The 22,357-nt window shown below is 40.8% G+C and overlaps 1 protein-coding gene across 3 annotated transcripts in view; it reads left to right on the top strand.

Annotated features, from left to right (window-relative positions):
* The window catches only part of LOC124802248 (transcription factor cwo), a 162,439-nt gene that overhangs the window by 113,198 nt on the left and 26,884 nt on the right, over positions 1–22,357 (top strand). For 2 of the 3 annotated variants that reach the window (XM_047263137.1, XM_047263135.1), the window contains one exon: positions 11,711–11,786. In XM_047263137.1, coding sequence (XP_047119093.1) covers positions 11,711–11,786 — 76 coding nt within the window. Of the gene's footprint in view, positions 1–11,710; positions 11,787–12,010; positions 12,032–22,357 lie in introns of those variants that run through there. The other variant, XM_047263140.1, reaches the window with a different exon arrangement.

Raw genomic sequence — 22,357 nt, 5'->3', positions numbered from 1 at the left:
AATTGAAAACTATGGGACTACTTTCGTGATTTCTCTCCAGTCATTAAACTTTTATACCCTTCCAACATTGTTTGAATTAGTTGTCACAATTTTCTGCATTATGTTTATTAAGTATGATTGAAATCAGCTGTGTGCAAAGCCATCGATTCCATAAAACTTGAGTTCTTTTAAGAGTGTAACATTATCCACACAATCAAATGCATTGGAAAGATCACAAAACTACCAACTGGCGATATTTTATTACTTAAGTCTTACAATATTTGATGAGTGAATATAAAAATAACATTTTCATCTGAGCAACCATTCTGGAAACTCAACTCCGGTATGCTAAGTAATTTGTTTCTACTCAGATGGGAGGCCGCTCTTGAGTACATTACTGTTTTGAATATTTAGAAAAAAGATTTCAGTGAGGAAATTGTATGATAATTATGTAAATCTTTCTGTTCACCTTTCTTACGAAGAGGTTTAGCAATTGCATATTTTAATCTGCCTACAAAAATTCCTTGTGTCAGTGATGCATTACATACATCACTAAAGATATTACTTGTCTCGTAAGTTAGAAGAACTTTTCAGATTCCTGTTTGAATTCCATCAACACGATATGAGCTTTTGTTTTTTAGAATTTTCATAGTTCTGTTAATTTCACTGAAGGATGTTGGTGCTACATCTGGTTGCTTAAAGTTTTATGAAATCACATTTTTATATTTCCTTGCTTTTTCAACTGATCCATTTAATCCTATTTTTGCTGCTGTATTTACAAAGTGATTGCTAAAAGTGCGGACAACTTATCATGATTATTAATAATATCCAATATATATATATATATATATATATATATATATATATATATATATATATATGTTTATGATTCTATGGTTTTTATTTATTATCTCTCCCTCAGAGTTACGGTCCCCTGATATTGACTACTCAGTGCCTGATACGTTTAAGCAGCAGTGGCAATCAGCTCACCATGCAGACAGACTCCCTCATGCAAGACTTCATGTATTGAAGCAGGACACAGAATTGTTTCCAGACTTCGAGTTCCCTATATCTCCCGTAGCTGCACTGATCATCAAGCCACCAGCCTGATACATTGGAGCAGAAATCAAGTCAACACGTAGAATTATTTCCAGACTTTGAGTTTCCATTATCACCAACATCTGCACCACTTGTTGTGCCATTAGCTTTGCACAGAGCGCCTATGAATGTGGTGTTATTCCCGCAAGAAGTGCAGTCTAAGTGCGATTGACAGTAAAAATGTTTTTGTTGGCTTGTCCACAGATCAAGAGTTCAGTGCAGTCATAATTTTTGAAAATCCACAGTTTAGTGACTTAAAATTAGTGCTTTCACGCTATGCATGGTATTAATGATGACATAATTCAACACAAATAACTGCAGTATTTAATGCTCAAATACTTGCAGTGTTACTTGATTGTTGTACCACATGTGTTGGGGAATGCCTGTAGCTTACAGTGGGTGACAAACACCTACCCACATTCAAGCCACATGACTTGTTGCCATCCGATTTGGACACGTATTGTGAAGCTGGCTACATAGGACCAAGCGGCTTACTGGAATGTCTAGCCCTCAGTTGCAAATACGGTGCCTAAGAGTCAGGATCTCAGCACGTGCACTGTAACTGTCTGAGGCTTTTGGCAGTGGAATCCTGCTCTTGATGGCATGGAATACGATGCGACAGTGGCACTTACAAGTGCATCGCCAAAAACATTGTAAGAATACAAGCAGATGAGCATGGCATGAATGGAAATGCTCAAACAAATAAAATACAAGTACATACCTACACCTTTCCTATCCTGCGACACGAGCGCGCGCACACGTACACACACACACACACACACACACACACACAAACACACAAACACACTCACTCACACCGCAATTGTTTAACAACCATGCATGCTACATCAGTGAGTTTTACAGCTATGAACAAGTACTCTATATCGACAGCCAGTGGTCTTTCCCGCAATTTTAAACTTACGGTAAGTGTATTATTGGATTTCTCGCCATTTTAAACTCAGGATGAGTGAATTCTTTTGAAAAAAAAAATCGCCATTTTAAACTTAGAACAAGAGGTTTTTTAATATACCACCATTTTAAATTAGAGGTAACTGAGGTGGAGGAATTTGTTTAAACATACAAGCTTTGATGTCAGAGGGGTGAGGGGAAATTGTTTTAACTTACTACACAAGTGCTAGCAACGTTTCAAATTTCGGGCAAGTCATAGGAATGGGGAAAACCAACGATTTTTAATTTCCCGGTGTTTTAAACGCAACTCCGGATTCTGTACTTAACAGAAGGGCCCATGTTGTATTTTTTTTTTTAATTTCTCATCATTTTAAAACTGGGACAAGTTCTGTATGAATTCAGGCGAAACCCACTGGCCACATTGGATTCTAAACTTAAAATGCAAGTGACCAGACAATCGTGCAGGGTGCGCTCATATTTCCAGGTCAGTCTTCTTGGATTGTGATGTCATAGAGGCTGTGCTCGTATTCAACCAGTCGGATAATTGCCCATCTTGGATTTCCAACCAATTTACACTTAGAATTACTAGGTTCTGTGCTAGGATGTCGTAGTAGCAGGAGGAAAACTTGTAGCACAATTTGGTTATTGAATTTCCTATGATTTTTTGGAATTTTCCCCAATTTTTATACATAGCGAAATATTGGCCAATATCAGTGGGGTATGGAGTGCGAAGTCTGGCAACAATGTAGACTGTAAAAAGTTTTCAGTGGCGCCGAGCCACAGTCGTACAGTTATTTTTGGAAAGAATACGCCGCCCTTTGACTGTATTTATCTTCTGTACTTTCTAGATTTAGACTTTTGTGCTATTATCTAGTACAGTGCTAAAAGTTCTTAGGCCATTAACACATAACATGTGGTAAAGGTCGTCCAAAGCAGGTAAACAAGACTGCTTTGGACTGACTTTACCAGGTATGACATGCTAATGAACTAAGCACTTTTAGGATTGTACTCGATAATGGCATAAAGCTGAAACCTAGATAGTACAGAAGATAAATATCCTAGTCCCACTACTTCCAGATGCTTTTTGATCAGATAGTGTAGCTGTTCTCCTTTGGTCCAGATGGTCCGAATACAGTCAAAATTTGACCGAAATCGATAGTCAAAATAAAAATAAGTAGATCTGTGTATTACATGATGCAGTTCCTAAATTTTACGAAAGTCGCCCGAGACTGCATTCACAAAATATTTCAGTTAGATAAGAGTTTTATAAAAATCTCCTGGCTTGTAGAACGTCTCATGCTGTCAAATGATTTACCAACGTTTCAGTCTTTGCCTCAAGTGTCCTTCATCAGAGTAATACTGTTGGGACAATGCAACTCTTATCACAGTACAGAAAGTTTCAGAAAGATATTAATGATTTGAGAATACTTTATCGTTTTCGTGAATGAAAGTAGAAACTTTGGGTGGATTTTAAGTTACATATAGGACTAAAAATATTTTATTAAAAATAACCCCTGTTTTACAAAGGTATATATTTTACACGCACGTACATACAGTCTTGGGGTGAAATGTACAATTACATTTATAATCACAGTTTTCATGTACCTTTCATAAATGTTCAATGTGTCCTCCAAGGGACGCACAACAAACATCAAAACTATAGTAAAACTTGTCCTGTACTTTTGCGAACAGGTCTGCATTCACTGCTGTTGTTAGGCGGCGTTGCAAAGTTGCTGAAAGAGGAGCCATACAGACAGAGTCTTTTACAAACCGCCACAATAAAAAAAGGGTCACATTCCCTGAGGTTAGACAATATTGGAGGCCAGTGGAGCAGTGCGAGATATGTCCGCCCCATACGGCCGACAATTGCTGAGGCAACTCATTAATGAGCTCCTACGATTCACGTTAAAATAAGTTAAACGTAAGACTGGATGTCGTGAGTGGAGGGGAAGGGAGATATTACATACTCTGATGACCATCACTGGCAGTATTGGCCGAAAAATGGTACACCGTTTCACGACAGGACGCAGTCTCTGACTCCGAAGAATTTGGTTGAAATTGACTTCGTGAATATGAAATTAAATACGAAGATCATGAGCAGGCGGGGAACTTTAGGGCCGCTGTAATAAAGGAGGCCGTGGAGATGATTGTCTCGGATAAATTAGTTGGTAAGGGCGGACACTTTAGTTGAATTAAACCGTGGGCTTGGGCGCTGAATTTGCTGAGATGTCACCGGAAGTCGCAACGGTCCATCGAGGTGTACACTGCTGGCATGTTGCCGAAAATAATAATTGCAGCTCTACTTCTACACCATACTCCGCAAGCCGCCCAATTGTGTGTGGCTGAGGGAGCGTCTGGCACCACTTAACTCCCCCCCCCCCCCCCCCCAAACCATGATGCACTTACGAATCGCACGCGAGAGGAATGATCGTCGGTAAGCCTCCGAATTGGCTGTAATTTCTCGAATTTTCTCGGCGTGGTCATTACGCGAGTTATAGATTATGTGATCAAAAGTATCTGGACACCGGGCTGAAAATGGCTTCGTGACGCCCTCCATCGGGAATGCTGGAATTAAGTATGATGTTGACCCACCCTTAGCCTTGATGACAGCTTCCACTTTCGCAGGCATGCGTTCAATCAGGTGCTGAAAGGTTACTTGGGGAATGGCAGCCCATTCTTCACGGAGTGCTGCACTGAGGAAAATTATCGATGTCGGTCGGTGAGGCCTAGCACGAAGTCGGCGTTCCAAAACATCCCGAAGGTGTTCTATAGCATTCAGGTCAGAACTCTGTGCAGGCCATTCCATTACGGCATTGTTATTGTCGTGTAACCACTCCGGCACAACCCGTGCATTATGAACAGGTTCTCGATCGTGTTGAAAGATGCAATCGCCATCCCCCAGTTGCTCTTCAACAGTGGGAAGGAAGAAGGTGCTTAAAACATCAATGTAGGCCTGTGCTGTGATAGTGCCACGCAACACAAGGGGTGCAAGCCCCCTCCATGAGAAACACGACCACGCAATAACACCACTGCCTCCGAATTTTACTGTTGGCACAACGCACACTGTCAGATAACGTTCAGCGAGTATTCGTCATAACCAGACCCTGCCATCGGATCGCCACATTGTCTACCGTGATTCGTCACTCCACACAACGCTTTTCCACTGTTCAGTCGTCCAACGTTTCCCTCCTTACACCAAGCGAGGCGTCGTTTGGCATTTACCGGCGTGATGTATGGCTTATGAGCAGCCGCTCGGCCATGGGATCCAAGTTTTCTCAACCTACCGCTTAACTGTCATAGTATTTGCAGTGGATCCTGGTGCAGTTTGGAATTCCTGTGTGATGGTCTGGATAGATGTCTGCTTATTATACATTACGACCCTCTTCAACTGTCGGCGGTCTCTGTCAGTCAACAGATTCCACTTGACTATCACATCGGAGACAGTGGACCTAGGGATGTTTAGGAGTGTGGAAATCTCGCGTACAGACGTATGACACAAGTGATACTCAAATTACCTGACCACGGTCGAAATCCGCGAGTTCCGCGGAGCGCCCCGTTCTGTTCTCTCACGATGTCTAATGACTACTGAGGTTGCTGATATGGAAAACCTGGCAGCACTGTTGCGGCACTGTTCCGTTTGTTGCTTTAGTTTAGGATACAAAATGGCTCTGAGCACTATGCGACTTAACTTCTCAGGTCATCAGTCGCCTAGAACTTAGAATTAATTAAACCTAACTAACCTAAGGACATCACACACATCCATGCCCGAGGCAGGATTCGAACCTGCGACCGTAGAGGTCGCTCGGCTCCAGACTGTAGCGCCTAGAACCGCACGGCCACTCCGGCCGGCAATTTAGGACACAAATGAATTTGTCACTTGCCTTACATCGGGCTTAGAGAAGACACAAAATATTTCATAGCAGTAAAGCGCAGGTAATTTTCGCTTCGAAACTCGCTGACAGAACCAAAGAAGTGTCTCTCAATAGTTTTAAATGTCCGCTACTGGACTGCAGCAATCTCCAGAAGAATAAAACGAAGTGGGCACTTGACGCTATAGCCGTCCTTACCGTACTACTGCTTCACCTGACCGCGATGGAGCTCCTCAGATGAAATTGTATTTTTAAATAGTGGTCAAGAAGGAACTGTATTTTGTTTAAAACTGGTTCCCTAACCATACATTTATTATTGAAACAAACATGCACGTGAATAGCTTTTTGTGAGGGAAGAAATCCTGAAGAGTGAAATTAAGCTACTTTGAAAATTTATTTTTCGCCCCAAAGTACGTCTATACTCGACAAAATAGGTGTATACTTGACTCGTCTGGTACTTTTACATTAAGTTTTTTCCTTCTAATTATGTGGTTTTACGGGGTCTCAGGAACAGTCCGAAAAGCTTGTAAGGGTGTGACAGGGAAGGCCTTGAAGAGAAGTAATTGTTAAGAAAAAAAATCGATACGTTGCGCCGTTTCAGAGATATTTAGCACTGAAGATAGCTAATCAGGTCGTTGCGCGCGCAGATTCAAGCACTTGCACGCGCTAAAATGTGGTAACGGACAGACATCTGTGAGTTGCCACTTGTTAAAGTGCTCAGTATCAGTTAAAATGTGCCATTTCAGGAAGTGATAAATTTAAGTTAGGTGAGCAAAAGCGGCGTTTGCTCGGTCTGATTAAACGAAAGGAAGAACAAGTTTAGGGGCACTGTCTCTAGCAGGCTCCAGCGCGACGACTTGATTGGCTAATTTCAATTCTAAACAACTCTGAAACAACGCAACATATCGACTTTTTTTTCGTAACAATAATTTCTCAGGAACCTTCCCTGCGATGCCCTTACAAGCTTTTCGGATTGTTTCTGATCACATGTCACCTGTAAGGCTATTTCGTGTACACTTCACTACAGAATGACTGTTACATTATCTATGGAATGTGTTCCAGTCGTCAATTGTCAGACCAATGCATCTGCTTGCAAAGGTGCCTTGAAAACTGGGAAAACTTAAGTTTTTGAACTACAGCTAGTTGGAATATCGTCCTTACGCACCGAATTCGGCAGGGACTGCCTTCAACCTATTCCTGTGTGTAATGAAATTTGTGCTTGAAAACCGTATTGAGTGGAGTGAGGAATCCATGAGACCTGTTGACGAATGTTTTGCAGGACAACCAGAATCACACGTCAGAGACAGAATCAGTGCACTACAAGAAAGGGACTATGTGGAAAAATAATTCCGTCTTTTATGCCCGAGGAAACATTATCTTTTTCAGAAAGTACGAGAAATCTGTACTTCACCTTTTTACTCTGAAGTCTTACTGAATTATGAGTTGGTATGTTTTCCGAATAAGTTTACCTGCCTCTGCCAAGCAGGTATCCTGGAATCTAGCAGAAATCTGAAACGAAAATGATTGAAGCATAATAGGCTGACGTAACGCCAATGGCTGTGACGCATCCGCGGCCAGTGAATGCCTACGTAAATGTGTCTATTAGCGCCTGGAGACGACTGCAGGACTAGCACGTCACGGGGCTGCTGCTTGCACCCGTGGCGCTAGTCGTAACAGCGGAACGGTTGAGTTCACGTCACACGAGGCGGGAGTCACGCAAGCAAAACAAACTGCAACATCTCGAAGGAATCCTCGAAAGCATAAAACAAGTGTTACGGACAGTTACGAGCTTTATTGTTAAATACTGCGCATCGACCTCACTGCATTACGATGTATGTTGCGCGTGAGCTGACGACGTTGCTTTGTCACATGAAAATGAATTAGGCTGTACCAAAACAAATAACAAATGCTAAGAAAGTGACAAGTATTCGAATGAATACAGGTAAACCGGTATACTTCACCTTAACCCACCTGCCAAAAAATGATAATGCACTGCAAATTAATAACACAACCTTTGCGAAGAGTCATCATCAGATGTAGAAGTAACTTCGGTGCCCCAGGGAAGTGTGTTGGGATCCTTAAATGGCTCTGAGCACTATGGGACTTAACATCTGAGGTCATCAGTCCCCTAGAACTTAGAACTACTTAAACCTAACTAACCTAAGGACATCACACACATCCATGCCCGAGGCAGGATTCGAACCTGCGACCGTAGCAGTCGCGCGGTTCCGGACTGCGCGCCTAGAACCGCTAGACCACCGCGGCCGGCGTTGTTGGGATCCTTGCTGCTCATGTTGTACATCAGTGGCATTGTAGACAATGTTAATAGTAACCTCAGACTTTTTGCAGATGATGCACTTCTCTGTAATGAAGTATTATCCGAAAAAAGCTGCATAAATATTCAGTCAGGTCTTGATAAGATTTCAAAGTGGTGCTAATCATGGCAACTTATTTTACATGTACATACATGTAAAATTGTGCGCTTAACAAAACGAAAAAACTTAGTATACCATGTCTGTAATATCAGTCAGTCGCTGTTGGAATCCGACAACTCGTACAAATACCTGGGTGTAACATTTCGTAGGTATGTGAAATGGAATGATCACATAGGTTTAGTCGCGGCTAAAGCAGGTGATAGACTTCGGTTTATTGGTAGAATACTGGAGCAGTGCACTCAGTCTACAAAGAAAATTGCCTACAAATCAGTCGTGCGACCATTTCTAGAATATTCCTTAAGTATGTGGGATCCATACTATATGGGACTAATAGGGGATATTGGACGTACACAGAGGAGGGCAGCACGAATGGTCACAAGCTTCTCAGATCCCTGGGTAGTGTCGCAGACATACTGAAGAAATTGAACTACCAGACTCCCGAAGACTGGCATTAACTGTCCTGAGAAAGACTTTTAACAAAGTTTCTAGAACCAGCTTTAAATGATGATTCTAGGAATATACCACAATCCCCTACGTATTACTCGCATAGGAATAGTGAGGATAAGAGTAGAATAATTACTGCACACACGAGGCATTCAAACAATCATCCTTCCCGCGCTCCATACGTGAATGGAACGAGAAGAAACCCTAATAACTGGTTCAGTGGATGTATCCTCTGCCATGCCCCTCACGTGGTTTGCAGAATATAGATATACCTGACCAATGAATTTCGTTAACTTGGCGACTGCTAGCCTCTGATACTGCACAAAAGCCGAAACCGAATACTTCGTGCAAAAGGATAACTTTTGTTAATATGGCCGTATGACAGTTTTCAAAAGCGAGTTCACTCTAGAAAATCTAAATCTCTCACATCAAATCATTAATGTATCAGTTTGAACCGACATCCCTGAAACGTATACTTTCACAAAAAAGAAAGTAAATTAAGGATATTTTGGCCTGTAAGAGTTAGCAACGCCAATACTTCATGACGAAGATTATGATCTACACAGAGAACCAGATACAGTAGCAAGAATGAAAACCTTATGATTGCAATGCATAGGGCTTGGCATTAAGGCAATACCAAATAAGACCTTCAAGAGAGTTAAAGAAGAGTTTCCCATCGGAGGACGACCTCTTGGACATACACATAAAAGAGATTTTGACAAATATCAAAGTGGCTTGGAAAAATTAAGATTGTGTGGAGACTGGAAAATTACTTACGATGACAGAGGAAAGTGATTCGATAGTGTTCACTCCTCGGCGGAGAACCTTATTTCCTTGTATAATAATAATTTAAAGAGTTCGTTCGCGCACATCCTATTCTTGCTTGCTTTGTTTTTATGGCCCTCCTGCGAGATAGACTATGAATGTACTAGAATCCGCTTACAGTTCATCCCGAATGCTTGTACGAGGTCTGTTCAAAAACTTCTGGGACTTTGTCCACAAATTTTTTTTACGCTTACTTTTTGTGTGTCGTGCAATGTGTTCGAAATAATCTCCTAACGCCGCATCTACTCCTGGAAGCAGTCTTGGTACACGTCTTGCTGAATAGCGCGAAGCGCCGTCTACGAATTTTCTTATATTTCATATGTCGTTGCAAATCTTCGTCCTTTCAACGGGGATTTTCAACTACTGAAATTTAAAAAAGTCCGCAGGGGCCAGGTCTGGAGAGCACAGAGGATGAGGCAGCACAACGATTATGTTTTTTGTGCAGTAGTCATGCATCAGTGGGAATGAATGAGCGGGTGCGTTATCGTGATGCAAGAGACATGGATTGGTTCGCCACATTTCAGGCCGTTTCCTTCTCACATTTTCTCGCAGGCGTCGCAACACGTCCCGACACTACTATTGATTTAAGATTTAACAGTTTGTCCCTGTGGCACGAATTCATACTGAACTAATCCATTAAAGTCAAAGAAAACTACCAGTATGGCTTTGACGTTTGACCTGACCTGATAGCTTTTTTTGGTCTTAGAGAATCTTTCCCAACCCATTGTGAAGCTTATACCTTGATGTCTCATCACCAGTTATGATTCTCTCAGGGACATCTCGTTCTCATTTGCGCAATCCAAAAGCTCTTCACAGACTGCGAGACAAAGATCTTTCTGGTCTTGACTCCATGGGATGAACTTGGCGGCAACACGATGGGCTCCAAAATGTTGTGTCAGGATTTCACGACATGATCCAATTGAAATGTTACATTTTTCTGCAATCTCTCAGACAGTCAGTCTTCGATTGGCACGCACAATTTCATTGACATTCCTGACATGAACGTCATCGGTAGACATCGAGGGGCATCCTGAACGAGGGTCATTTTTAACTTCCGTCCAGGCCTTTTTTAAACCGTGTGAACCATTTGTAACACAGAGTACAGCTTAAGTGTTCACCACCGTAGGCTTCTTGCATCCTTTGGAGACGAGTGCTTCTCTGACTCTGTTATTTCGAAATTCGCAAATTGTGCGACACACAGCGCCGAACAATGACTAACAGACATGCAACATAATACTTCCAGCTGTTACACATTAAACATAAGGGTGTGCAGGGATGCCAACTGCATTTGGCTTCAACACACCATTGGCGCGAAATTACGAATGTTTCGGAATTTTTTGAATAGATCTCGTACTTTAAACTTTCCAATTAAACTTCCACACAAAGAACGTCTTTCTTCCAAAACTTCCATGATTTGAAATCTCTGGGTTTGTTCATACCATTCTCATACTGAACTGATCGGTCTTTAAAAATCTGTGAGCAGCCCTCTGAACTACTGTAGTCATCTACTGTAATCCACCCTGACATGGTCCCCAAACAGACGAGCAACGCACAAGAAGAAATAACAAATGTTAATTGAGGTCAATTTTGTAGCTGTGGTGCACTTTCCTGTAAACCTCCCAAAGAATCAGTCATTCTGAAGAAAAGATTAGTTGTTTGACGAAGTCCTTATTAGTTACATACTCCATCAGTTCTTGCCTCTCCCATGATGTTTAGTATCAGCAGTGTAGTTATGATTCCAACGGGCATGCTGCTTGAAATGTTAATTTGGGGTACGTTCGTGGTGTGTAATATTACGCACAATAAGAGACAGGATACATTATAGTTCATTTGTTTCAAATGACGTGTTTGTGTCCCTCTTCCCACTCTGTTCCAATTTAGCGGCTGTTGAGCATGTGATGCTCTTCCTTCCAAATCAGTTCGTCAGTGCAAACTACAGCTGCTCTTCCAGTTGTTACGTTTCTCAATTGCTTGTGCACTTTGTTATACTAAATGTTTGTTGTAAGTCGATGTAATGTACGAAGCTGGCAAGCATATGTTTAGTGTTGTTTTGCAGTATCAGACTTAATTTTCTTGCATAATTTTTTGAACTATTTAAAATGTTGACGTTATTACTGTGTCTGAATGCTTACCGAAGCGAGTGTGTTTCAGGAATCTCAACTTTACAACTGCAGCAGCTACATCAGAAGACGACGAATTTAACTTTCATAAGAAGAAAGTGTCAAGGGTGAGTTGTGATCTTCAGCTACCAACATTATCGTAGTTGTGTTCTTGTTAACACATTCTGTTTAGCATAAATTGTGTACTTTTGCATCAGATAAATCCGATGCACTAAATGAGTTTCCGTTTTAATTCCTTCCCCATCTACCCAAGTTCGGTCTTAACCCTCGGACGCCTAAGCTTTTTTTTTGTAGGAGAGCCGAAAGAGGAGGCTGAGTTCAGTGAAGCCACTGGTGTTAAAATAATCTGCAGGTAAAAAATTACAGGTTTCAAAAAGGATTACATATTTTAGAAGACTGTAACTTATAAATGTTGTTAATACTTTCAAATACTAGATTGAATCAGTAAAGAATTGGCATATAGCAACACAAAATAAAAATGTTTTGATATATTACACATACTACTCTGATACTCAACTTCAAGCAGGAGATACACTACACAATTCTTTCTGAATGCATGTTACACACACGATTATGACACTGTCCACAGTACTAAAAATGGCTCAAATGGCTCTGAGCACTGTGGGACTTAACTTCTGAGGTCATCAGCCCCCTAGAACTTAGGACTACTTAAACCTAACTAACCTAATGACACCACACATATCCATGCCCGAGGCAGGACTCGAACCTGCGACCGGAGCGGTCGCGCGGGTTCAGACTGTAGCGCGTAGAACCGCTAGGCCACCCGGGCCGGCTGTCTACAGTAATGTTTTGGTTTTGATTGTTGTACTTCTGCTTCTTTTACGCAAAAATGGCACCGACCTTTTCATACAGGAAGTTGATCTTTATGTGTCACTTCTTTGATTTTCTTTTGTGGAGTACTTTCCATTGACTCAACAGTTTAGTTAGAAAACCCTTTTACATTAGTACCTATTTCTGCTGTTTGCAGGTTCACTAGTTGGAACTCAGGTTGCAGAAGGAAAAGTTTCAATTCGTTGTGTTTCTTCTCATTCGATCTTGGATGTTGCTTGATGAATATGGTGGTTACATAGATACTGATGATTGCACTGATATCGTTGGGATAGTAAAATATTGTGAGAGGCCATATCTTTGTTCCCTTCTTTCAGGTGTATGAACCATTTGATCAGTGGTATCAATTCCACCTTTAGTGGAATTGTAATATAGACTCTTAATCTTCTTTCCTTCTTCAGTGCCTTTATGTTGGTAGGAAGTTAATAATATTAGTAAGTTTTAACTTGGTTTTGTTTTTACTATGTGAAATACCAAAATAACTTGTGGCTTACCTGTCGTTGGATCTGTGAACATGAACATTGACGAATATAACTTTCGATTTGATGTATTCTTCGTTATCTCTGGAATGTGCTTCCTGAGTGACTGGAAAGTTTCTATTGTAGGAACTTTCTAGTCTTGGTATAACTCTCCTGTCAAATGCACTGATCTGTAGTGTCGCTTTATAGTACGAGGGTAATCCCAAAAGTAAGGTCTCCTATTTTTTTTATAAGTACATAGACATGTTTATTTCTACAATGGTTTACATCAGTTTACAGCTTGAACATTTAGCCATTTTTCGACATAATCACCATTTCTGTCGATGCATTTTTGTAGACGCTATGGCGGTTTCTGTATGCCCATGTCATACCAGCTCTCCGCCATGCTGTTCAGAAAGTTATGAACCTTATGAATCTCTTCTTTCACCTCGTCGTCCGAGCTGAATCGCTTCTTTTAACCTAGGGAACAGGTGATAGTCACTGGGCGCCAAGTCATGACTATAGAGTGGGTGGGTGATTGTGTTCCACTGAAACTGTTGCAGGAGAGCAACGGTTTGCCGAGCAATGTGTGGGCGAACGTTGTCATGGAGAATGTGTAGGCCCTTGCTGAACATTCCTCTTCTCCGGTTCTGAATTCCCGTTTTAGTTTTTGCAAAGTCTCACAATACCTGTCAGCGTTAATTGTGGTCCCAGCGATTCAGCTCCGACGACGAGGTGAAAGAAGAGGTTCGTAACTTTCTGAACAGCATGGCGGCGAGCTGGTATGACATGGGCATACAAAAACTGCCACAGCGTCTACAAAAATGCATCGACAGAAATGGTGATCATGTCAAAAAATAGCTAAATCTTCAAGCTGTAAACCGTTGTAAACCATTGTAGAAATAAACAGGTCTTATGTACCTAGAAAAAAATAGGAGACCTTACTTTTGGGATTACCCTCGTAATATTTCGACCAATATTTTTCAGATGCACTGCCAAGCGTTTAACGACAGCTGCTGAACCTCGTTCTTCCTTGGATAGTCTCCATACTTTACCTGCGTAGTGTTCCATATTCATGAAATATCTGATCTTGCGCCTGACATCATTCATACAAGGATGCCATACTTGCCCAATTCCTCCTACTTTGAAGGAGCAGCGTCCTCTAAACAAGCTTGAGCATCTCATCAATGGTGAGGTGCACTCATAGTTTATAAAGTAGTGGAAACCTGTCGTTCACTTTTTTGTGAACTTGTTGCTTCATTCCTTTGCTGGCCGCTAGTTTCGTCATCAAACCTAATAATTCCAATTGAAAGTTTTCGCTCTGACTCGAGCTTTCTTTCGTTCAGGAGTATTAGAAGGTTTGTCTGTTTTTTATTGAAACCTGAATGTGCTGTCCTCTGTTGTAAAAAGGCTGAACTGAAATAACTATTGCGAACAGCTTGTCAGTGCACAAATTTACATAAAAACGGAACTAACTGGCGTAGACTGTGCAGAAAATTAAATCAAAACTGTTACTCGGAAACCACTACGAAAATCCAACTGTGCACTGTCCAAAACAATTACGTAGCAACACTATGAAACACCCACTGTCCACTGGCCCATTAAAAATCTGAATTACAAGGAAATGCTTAGAATTTGCAAACGAAGGAACCAACAAAAATGAAAAGAATCTTACCAGAAAAATTACAGCGTAGTCAGCAGGAACAGCACAACATGAAGAAATCGCGCCGGCTGATATATGCTAAAGTAAAACAAAAATACTGGGAGAAAGATTGGGATGATTTTCTCATTGGTAGAAGTAACATTTAGCCTAATTGTCTCTTCATTTAAAGGTTTTTCTATAATGTCCATGCTGTCAGGTGTAAAAAGTAACATTAAGGCGTCTCCAGGAGAATGGCAAACACTGGCTGGAGTTCCTCCTGCCTGCTCTCTTACTATATTTGCAAGCCTAGCTGTGCTGAACGCGTCAGCTGGTGACGATAATGCGAGACTACTCGGCTCGGAAGCTGCCAAGCTGCTTGACTGGGTAAACAGCAAGCCACGAAAGCCGGCCCATCTACAATCTTTCTCACACTATCTTAAAGAAACTATTCGGTAATAAATTCTTGGTTCTCGCACATATAGCTTAATTCGTCAGCTTCATGATGAACTGTCTATCATCTCATTAATCGTCATAGCTATTGTAATATTTCGATACTAGATAAACTACTGCAAGAAAAACTTTTAAAGATTGCAGTGAAAAATAGGAGTCGTTATGAATTAGCGTATGGTGTGCGTTAGGTCATATGTTGCTGTAAATTAAATTTATATAACACATTGAATTATTCTCTAAACTTGGATGGATATCGCTATTTGCCTCCCATGTCGAGAAAATGCAATGTATGTAAACCGCTCCATAACGAACGCATGCGCCAGTGAACAAGCCAGAATGAAGTCCCTCGTATGTCGTGAACAGTGTGATATATTGGTACAAGATTTTGGCAAATGACAGCACTCGAAGAGGAGAGTATTTTTCCGTATGATTAATATGTGGAACTTCCATATCTCCCACACTATATTCAGGCAACTACAGTTTTTTTTAAATGAAATAGTGTAATTTTTAAGGACTTCAATGGCTGGTGAGAAATAGTGTAATTTTTAAGGACTTCAATGGCTGGTGAAACGAGAATTGCTGTGGATTTTGCAGCAATACATGTTATGAAGTTACACATTTATTTTTATACTGATAATGGGCTTTTTCTTAACTGTTGACCTGTTGTGTCCTCAGTTGCTATTTTAACAATACGCTGTTACAGGACTATATCACAATTTCAACAGCATTAGATTGTTATTGATACGGATATTTGTAAACTCTGCTGTGTTTTTGCCAAAAGAAACAGGGTTTAACACGCAACAAGAGAGTTTTGTATGAAATCTTCAGTCCTTCATTTATACATGTCTCCTCAACTACTTTTTTGGTATGGCTGACAACTCGAGGCTATTCCTGTGGTGTAACATTTGCATTTGCTTCTTCTGTCAGCATTTCAACCTCATTGAGCGTAAATGTCTTGTTTATTGCCACATTACTTTTCACCAATGCCCGTATATTCTCAGTCGGACTTAAATTAGCATGATACGGAGAAAGACTGATTAAACTTTAACCTTTAGCGTTAGCCAGTTCGTCGACCTGGTAAAAAATGTAAATGCCATGTGACTAGGGCCTCCCGTCGGGTAGACCGTTCGCCGGGTGCAAGTCTCGATTTGACGCCACTTGGGAGACTTGAACGTCGAGTCGACCTGGCGGCGTGGAGTTTTTGGCTTGTGCAGCGCTACAAGTTCCATTAACTTCCCGTTATACATACTAGGCTCAACTTTATCCAATGGAACACTTCCTTGTACCCAGGGCAAAACATCAGCTTTTTTCCACTGCATTGTTGTAGCTTTATCCATTGCAATGGAATGGTGTGGAGGGTTGTACGTTAAAATTATCTGAATTTGGAGGAATATTTTACAGCATAACTTTATCTTCATAGCCGGGACGTGTTCTTCGATGACCACTTTTCTTGCAAATCCCTTGTTCAGATGTGCTGCATTGTTATTAATGCAATGCCAACACAAAACACTTGTTTACAATACCTGACGACTTTAGAAAACTTGAAAGCTGGAAAACGCCACTTTATAACGAGAGGTAATGAACGCAGATGCATGGGTGCGCGAAACTGTCATACTGTTTATCCACGTCGTGGCTACTGGGACGCTTTACTAAGGCCGGTATTACACTATCGAATTTCTTTGTCAAAGATTTGATCAAAGATGTGATCAAATATTCCGTCAAATATATTTGACAAAGACCTTTGACGTAGCGCTAGAAGGGGTATTACACTGTCATCATATTTTTCGTCAAAGTTCAAGATGGCTGACAACAGCAACTTATTAACCGCAGCAGTTGCATGTACCACAATTGCACTGTGTGCACATGCAGAAGAGAAGCGGGGGGAAAAAAGGAAACATACCTGGGTGAAGCCGTGGGTTTTACGACGACACGATAAAAGCATTCAACAGAACTTGTCAAGTGAGCTTATAGTGGAGGACGTCAAGTCGTGCACCAATTACTTAAGAATGGATGAGCATACATTTCTGTATGTGCTCAGTGAAGTGTATCCTCATATCACAAAGCACAATACTCACTTAAGAACTGCTACATCTGCAGAAGGCAGGCTCACTATAACACTCCGATACCTTGCTACAGGAGAGGGTTAGGTTATGTTAGGTCAGGTCTCCAATCTTCGTAAGCTATTTTTGTACTCGACGTGCCTCACGTTGTAAAGCGCCTCATCGGCTTCATACATCTCTATTAATTTTGTAGTTGTCGGCACACACCAATTGTATTTACCGGCAATGTTTATAAAAACATTACAGACGACAGAATGCAGCGATGCTAGCGCTCCATGTGGTAACATGTCAAATTGCAGTGAACAGAAGGCAAGCGACTTCTTTGATCAAATTTACAGCGAGGCCCTAAATTTGATCAAATATTGGACGATATTTGACAAAGTTACCTATTACACCATCAAATATCTTTGACAAAGATATTGGCCAAAGATATTTGACGAAGAAATTTGATGGTGTAATACCGGCCTAACGGAATTGCTGGCGGCGTGGTAGGGAAAGCCGGCTCGCCATTGGTGTTACCTGAGTAACGGCGTCATACCCGTCCGGTGAGCCAAACGTCAAAAGCCGCAACTAATTTTAAACGCACTATAGGTATTCCGGGCTGTGTGATTACATATCTTCTTCCAGACTTGGCCGCACTCACATCGTATGGTCACTACCTGACGCTACATTATCTTCATCGTCTCTAATGTCCACGTCACTTTCCCAGTCTGGATCATACTCTACAACACCATCCTCATCTTCACTTTCTTCTCTCTGGATTAGAATAGTCATTTAAAATAACATTCATAATCCTTTCTAAAGATGATTCACGAATTCTTTTAAACATTCCTGAATCTCAACATGAACAACAGGGAACTGACTGAACTAACTCGCTGGAAGTACACAAGATAAATAGCAACTGAATGTTATCAACAAACCACTTCCGCTAAAAATAAACTGATTGTTGAGGATATCAAGAATGCCAACCAACAAGACACACAGGCATGCATCGTTGTAGAGACGAGAAATAAAAAAAATATTACGTAGAAAAATTTTCTGTAGTATGGAAACAATGGGAGGCGGGCTTGTTGAAATTACATTGAAAATTTCATTTTTTCCAGAGGAATTATCTACAAAGTTTATTGACAGTTAACTTTATACAATATCGAAAAAACAATAACTTGAAGGGAAAATATTGTATGACATTTACATGAGCAGAGAAGAACATAACCTGTTGTGAGTTGAAGGAACACCCCCTACCTCCCCCTAGGCACCCTAGGCTTGATACACATCGTATACGTTATCTGCCGACAGACAGAGTTAAAATTGCAACTTTTAATATTATTCGTCCTTCTCATGGTGGTAATAATTTGTGGGCTTCATCGGTCACAGCAACGAAAAAAATATTCAGATGTGTGTGAAGTCTTATGGGACTTTCCTGCTCAGGTCGTTAGTCCCTAAGCTTACACACTACTTAACCTAAATTATCCTAAGGACAAACACACACACTCATGCCCGAGGGAGGACTCAAACCTCTGCCGGGACCAGCCGCACAGCCCATGACTCCAGCGGCTGTAAATTTGTGATCTCTTCATCGTGCTCGTAAAACCAATAAATTATTCGGAATTGGAACGCTAATCTTGCCCAGAATTCAGTACCAAGTCGTACACATCATCAGGGCCCCATTTGACTGAGGTTTAACCATAGTTGGTAATATGTGAAAATTAGTGCTAACGGTAACATTCGTCTGGGGGACCAACATGACCAAATTTTGCATTTTATGTCCACTTTAGTGACTATCGAAAATAAATGACAATTTAAAAGCTTGATGAAATATGAAAATTAGTATGTTTATTGTGTTTAAATCAAAATTTGGCATCAAATATGCAAAAATTACAAAATTATGTACTAGGTTTTCAAATGAAATAGTTTATAAATTTGATTATTCTTATGCACAAAAACAAATATTAGCGTTTCGAAGGAAATAGTTTCTAAAGTTGACATGTGTTTTCGCAGATAACTTGATATGTATGCAAACAAAGGAAAAAAAATTAACAGATTTTCTACACTAATTTTAACATTTTCATCGAGCTCTGTAAGCAGTTGGGTTTATCACATTTCGCACACTTGTATGCCGCAATTCTGTTCAGCGTGTAGGGAAAATGTCTCTGCAATATCCTTTCTTCCAGTAGTGCTAGTTCTGCAAAGTATGCAGGAGAGCCTCTGTGAAGTTTGGAAGGTAGGAGACGAGCTGTGGGGTGGCGTCGGAGTCGTGCTTGGGTAGCTCAGTGGTAGAGCACTTGCCCGCGAAAGGCAAAGGCCCCAGTTCGAGTCTCGTTCAACATTGTGTTTAGCATACAAATTAAGGAAGTATCTCATAAAGAAATAAATGAGATAGTATATATATCTCTAGCAATCTAAATAAGAATTGAGAAGAATCTCATTAAACACACACGAAAACTAGAACTGAGACTGAGAAAATTAATACTTTGGCGACTAGAGAAAAGTTTCTCATTTAGCTCGTTCCCAGAACATGTATCTTAGGGTGTTCTTTTAACAACCTAAGCTGTATTTCCTTCGGAAGCCTCCTGTTCGATACTCGATTGCTGAGCTTACGTTCCAACAACATTTGAGCAAATTCTTTGAGATAAAGTCTTCTTTTGTAATAATTTTCTCTAGCGACTTCGGCTGTATAAATTTCGTACGAGTTAACTCGAGCAAATCGAGTTTTCTGAAGAAAACCGCCATAGGCCAGCTTCTTGTTTTCCTAGCTGCGCTCAATGTGAAACACATCTGATCCGCCGAGTCCACGCCCCCTTTTGTCATATTACGAAGTACTAGTAGAGGCTTAGGTGATTGCGAGTTGATTTCAGCAGTATCGTGCGGAGTAGGCAAGAGAATTACGGCATTTTTCTTTCAGTTAAAAAACTCAACCAGAACATGCCATACCGAAAACCAAATAATGATGATCCTAGAACGTGAAGGATCATTTGCCAATTGTATCAGACGGAAGAAAAATCTTACCTGTACGGTAAAATCCGCCTGTGAGTCAATGTGGGTGACGTGTGTGCGCGAGTAAAAAAAAAACTATCACGGAAATGAAACGATGACGTCCACACAGTAACAAGTTCCACTTACAAATGAAGCATAGCTGAAATATCAGATCAAATTAACTATACATTGAGAAATTTTATATTTTTCTTTGAGACGGACCCGCGCGGTCTAGGGGGCGGCTTGCCACGATTCGCGCGACTCCCCCCGTCGGAGGTTGAGTCCTCCCTCGGGCATGGGTGTGTGTGTGTTGTCCTTAGCGTAAGTTAAAGATAGATTAAGTAGTGTGTAAGCCTAGGGACCGATGACCTAAGCAGTTTGGTCCCATAGGAACTTGCCACAAATTTCCAAAAATTTTGAGACGGATGATACTAATAGCTAAATATGCTTGCGCTTGTTATTTCGTAAATTCAGTTGCATAATTTTCACTATCATGATTCGACTTGTAATACTTCTTGCTGCTGATGTCCACGCTGTTAACTCTTCGAATTTTTTTCCGTGTGCTGTCTTTTTGCAAGCCCGCATCAACCATAGGTACCAGTGGCAGAGTTCATAGAGAAGTGTGTCGCAAAATGAACAAGTCCCTGTATTACTTGACTGCAGTTATCCGTTTTAATGGACAGCGATTATAGAGACATATCAAAGTGCTTTTCCTTTGCGACAATTGATTTTGAGCTGGAGTCGAATGTGCATAGGGGCACTAAGCAATACTTTAAAGTAAGCTCCACAAATTGCATGAAACAAGTTGAAGGAATGTGATACAGCAGTCATAAGTACTGACGTAGATTTTCTACGTCTGAGGAAGCACCAGGAAAAAAAAAAATATTTGTAAAAATATGACTTTGAGATTAATTGTGGGATACAATCAGGGTAACAATATGAACGTTAATCTTAATCACTGGTACAATCAACTTGGAGACTATGATGTCATCCTTGGTGGCTAGTAAAAAACCAAGTAAGCGCTCAGATGCGGTGTACTGCACTTATTTGACTCAGGTTGAAATTGCGAACAAATCAATTTGAAAATAACCATTGAGTCATGTGCCGAATCGGTCGTTAAATAAGTTCACTGGTCAATGTGTGACGCGTTTATCTTCTTGAGTAACGTCCTCATGACATGCCACGACATTTAGGCTGCCAGTACCACGCCCGTTGCAGCATGACGCCCGAGATGTAAATACGAGAGTTCGAATGCAGCTCGATTCATTCAGTCATCGATTGTGTATTTCCATACTGTTCTATCATACGAAATTATGGAAATGTAAAAGAGAACCGTTTCTCGGCAGCTTTTGTCAAGAAGTGTGTGAATATGACGCTTAACGAGCGGAATTCGGTTGTATTCTGCGTGGGTCACTGCTTAGTGTTAAAAGTGATCTTGCCTTTTCATTTTGTCTGTGTATATGGAACTGGGAAAGGAGGTGAGTGAAGATGAAGTGGAAGATTGGGAACAGCGAGAAAACTGGACAGAGTACTGATAGACGATATTCCCTCAGGAGTATTAAGATACGTCGGAATAACTACCATGACTATCCACGCAAGACGATACTGACATTACGATTTACACTCTTAAGACATAAAAACGACGCACCACGAAGGAATTATCCGAATGGGACTGGAATCGAGAGATATGATGTACTACTTAAAGCAAGCAGTAATGTGGAAAATAAATTGAAGTTTAGGGAAAAGAAATAAAAACTTTAACTTTAAGGTCTTCAATTCTGCTAGAGGCGGCAAAGGATAGTTGGTATGATAGTGCCTTGAAAAGAATTTATAAGTTGAACATTAACAAAAATAGAAGAATGGTAATGCAATACGCTCGAATAAGTGGGGTGATGCTGAGAAAGTTAGGGTAGTAACATAATAAAGATAATTATAGTGAAATGGCGAAAATCGTGTCATTTAGATAAGTTTAAGCTTTCGAAAGGGTTTTCTGGAAATATTTGTCTGACTGTAGCCTTATATGAGCTTGAAACATGGACGATTAAGAGTACAGAGAAGAACCGAGAATACAAGCTTTTGAAATGTGCTGCTGCTGAAGATTAGGTGGGCAGGTGGGTAATTAATGAAGTGGTACTGATACTAGTAGGGGAAAAAATAACTAAAAGAAGAACTGGGTGATAGGACGAGGCATCGAGTCATAGTCAGTTTCGTAACGGATGGAAGTGTTTATGTTTGTTGATTTGGAG

The sequence above is a fragment of the Schistocerca piceifrons genome, chromosome 1 (genome assembly GCF_021461385.2).
Source record: "Schistocerca piceifrons isolate TAMUIC-IGC-003096 chromosome 1, iqSchPice1.1, whole genome shotgun sequence".
Classification (NCBI taxonomy): Eukaryota; Metazoa; Arthropoda; class Insecta; order Orthoptera; family Acrididae; genus Schistocerca; species Schistocerca piceifrons.
Note: the sequence above shows the minus strand (reverse complement) of the source record. Positions and strands in the feature narration are given on the sequence as shown.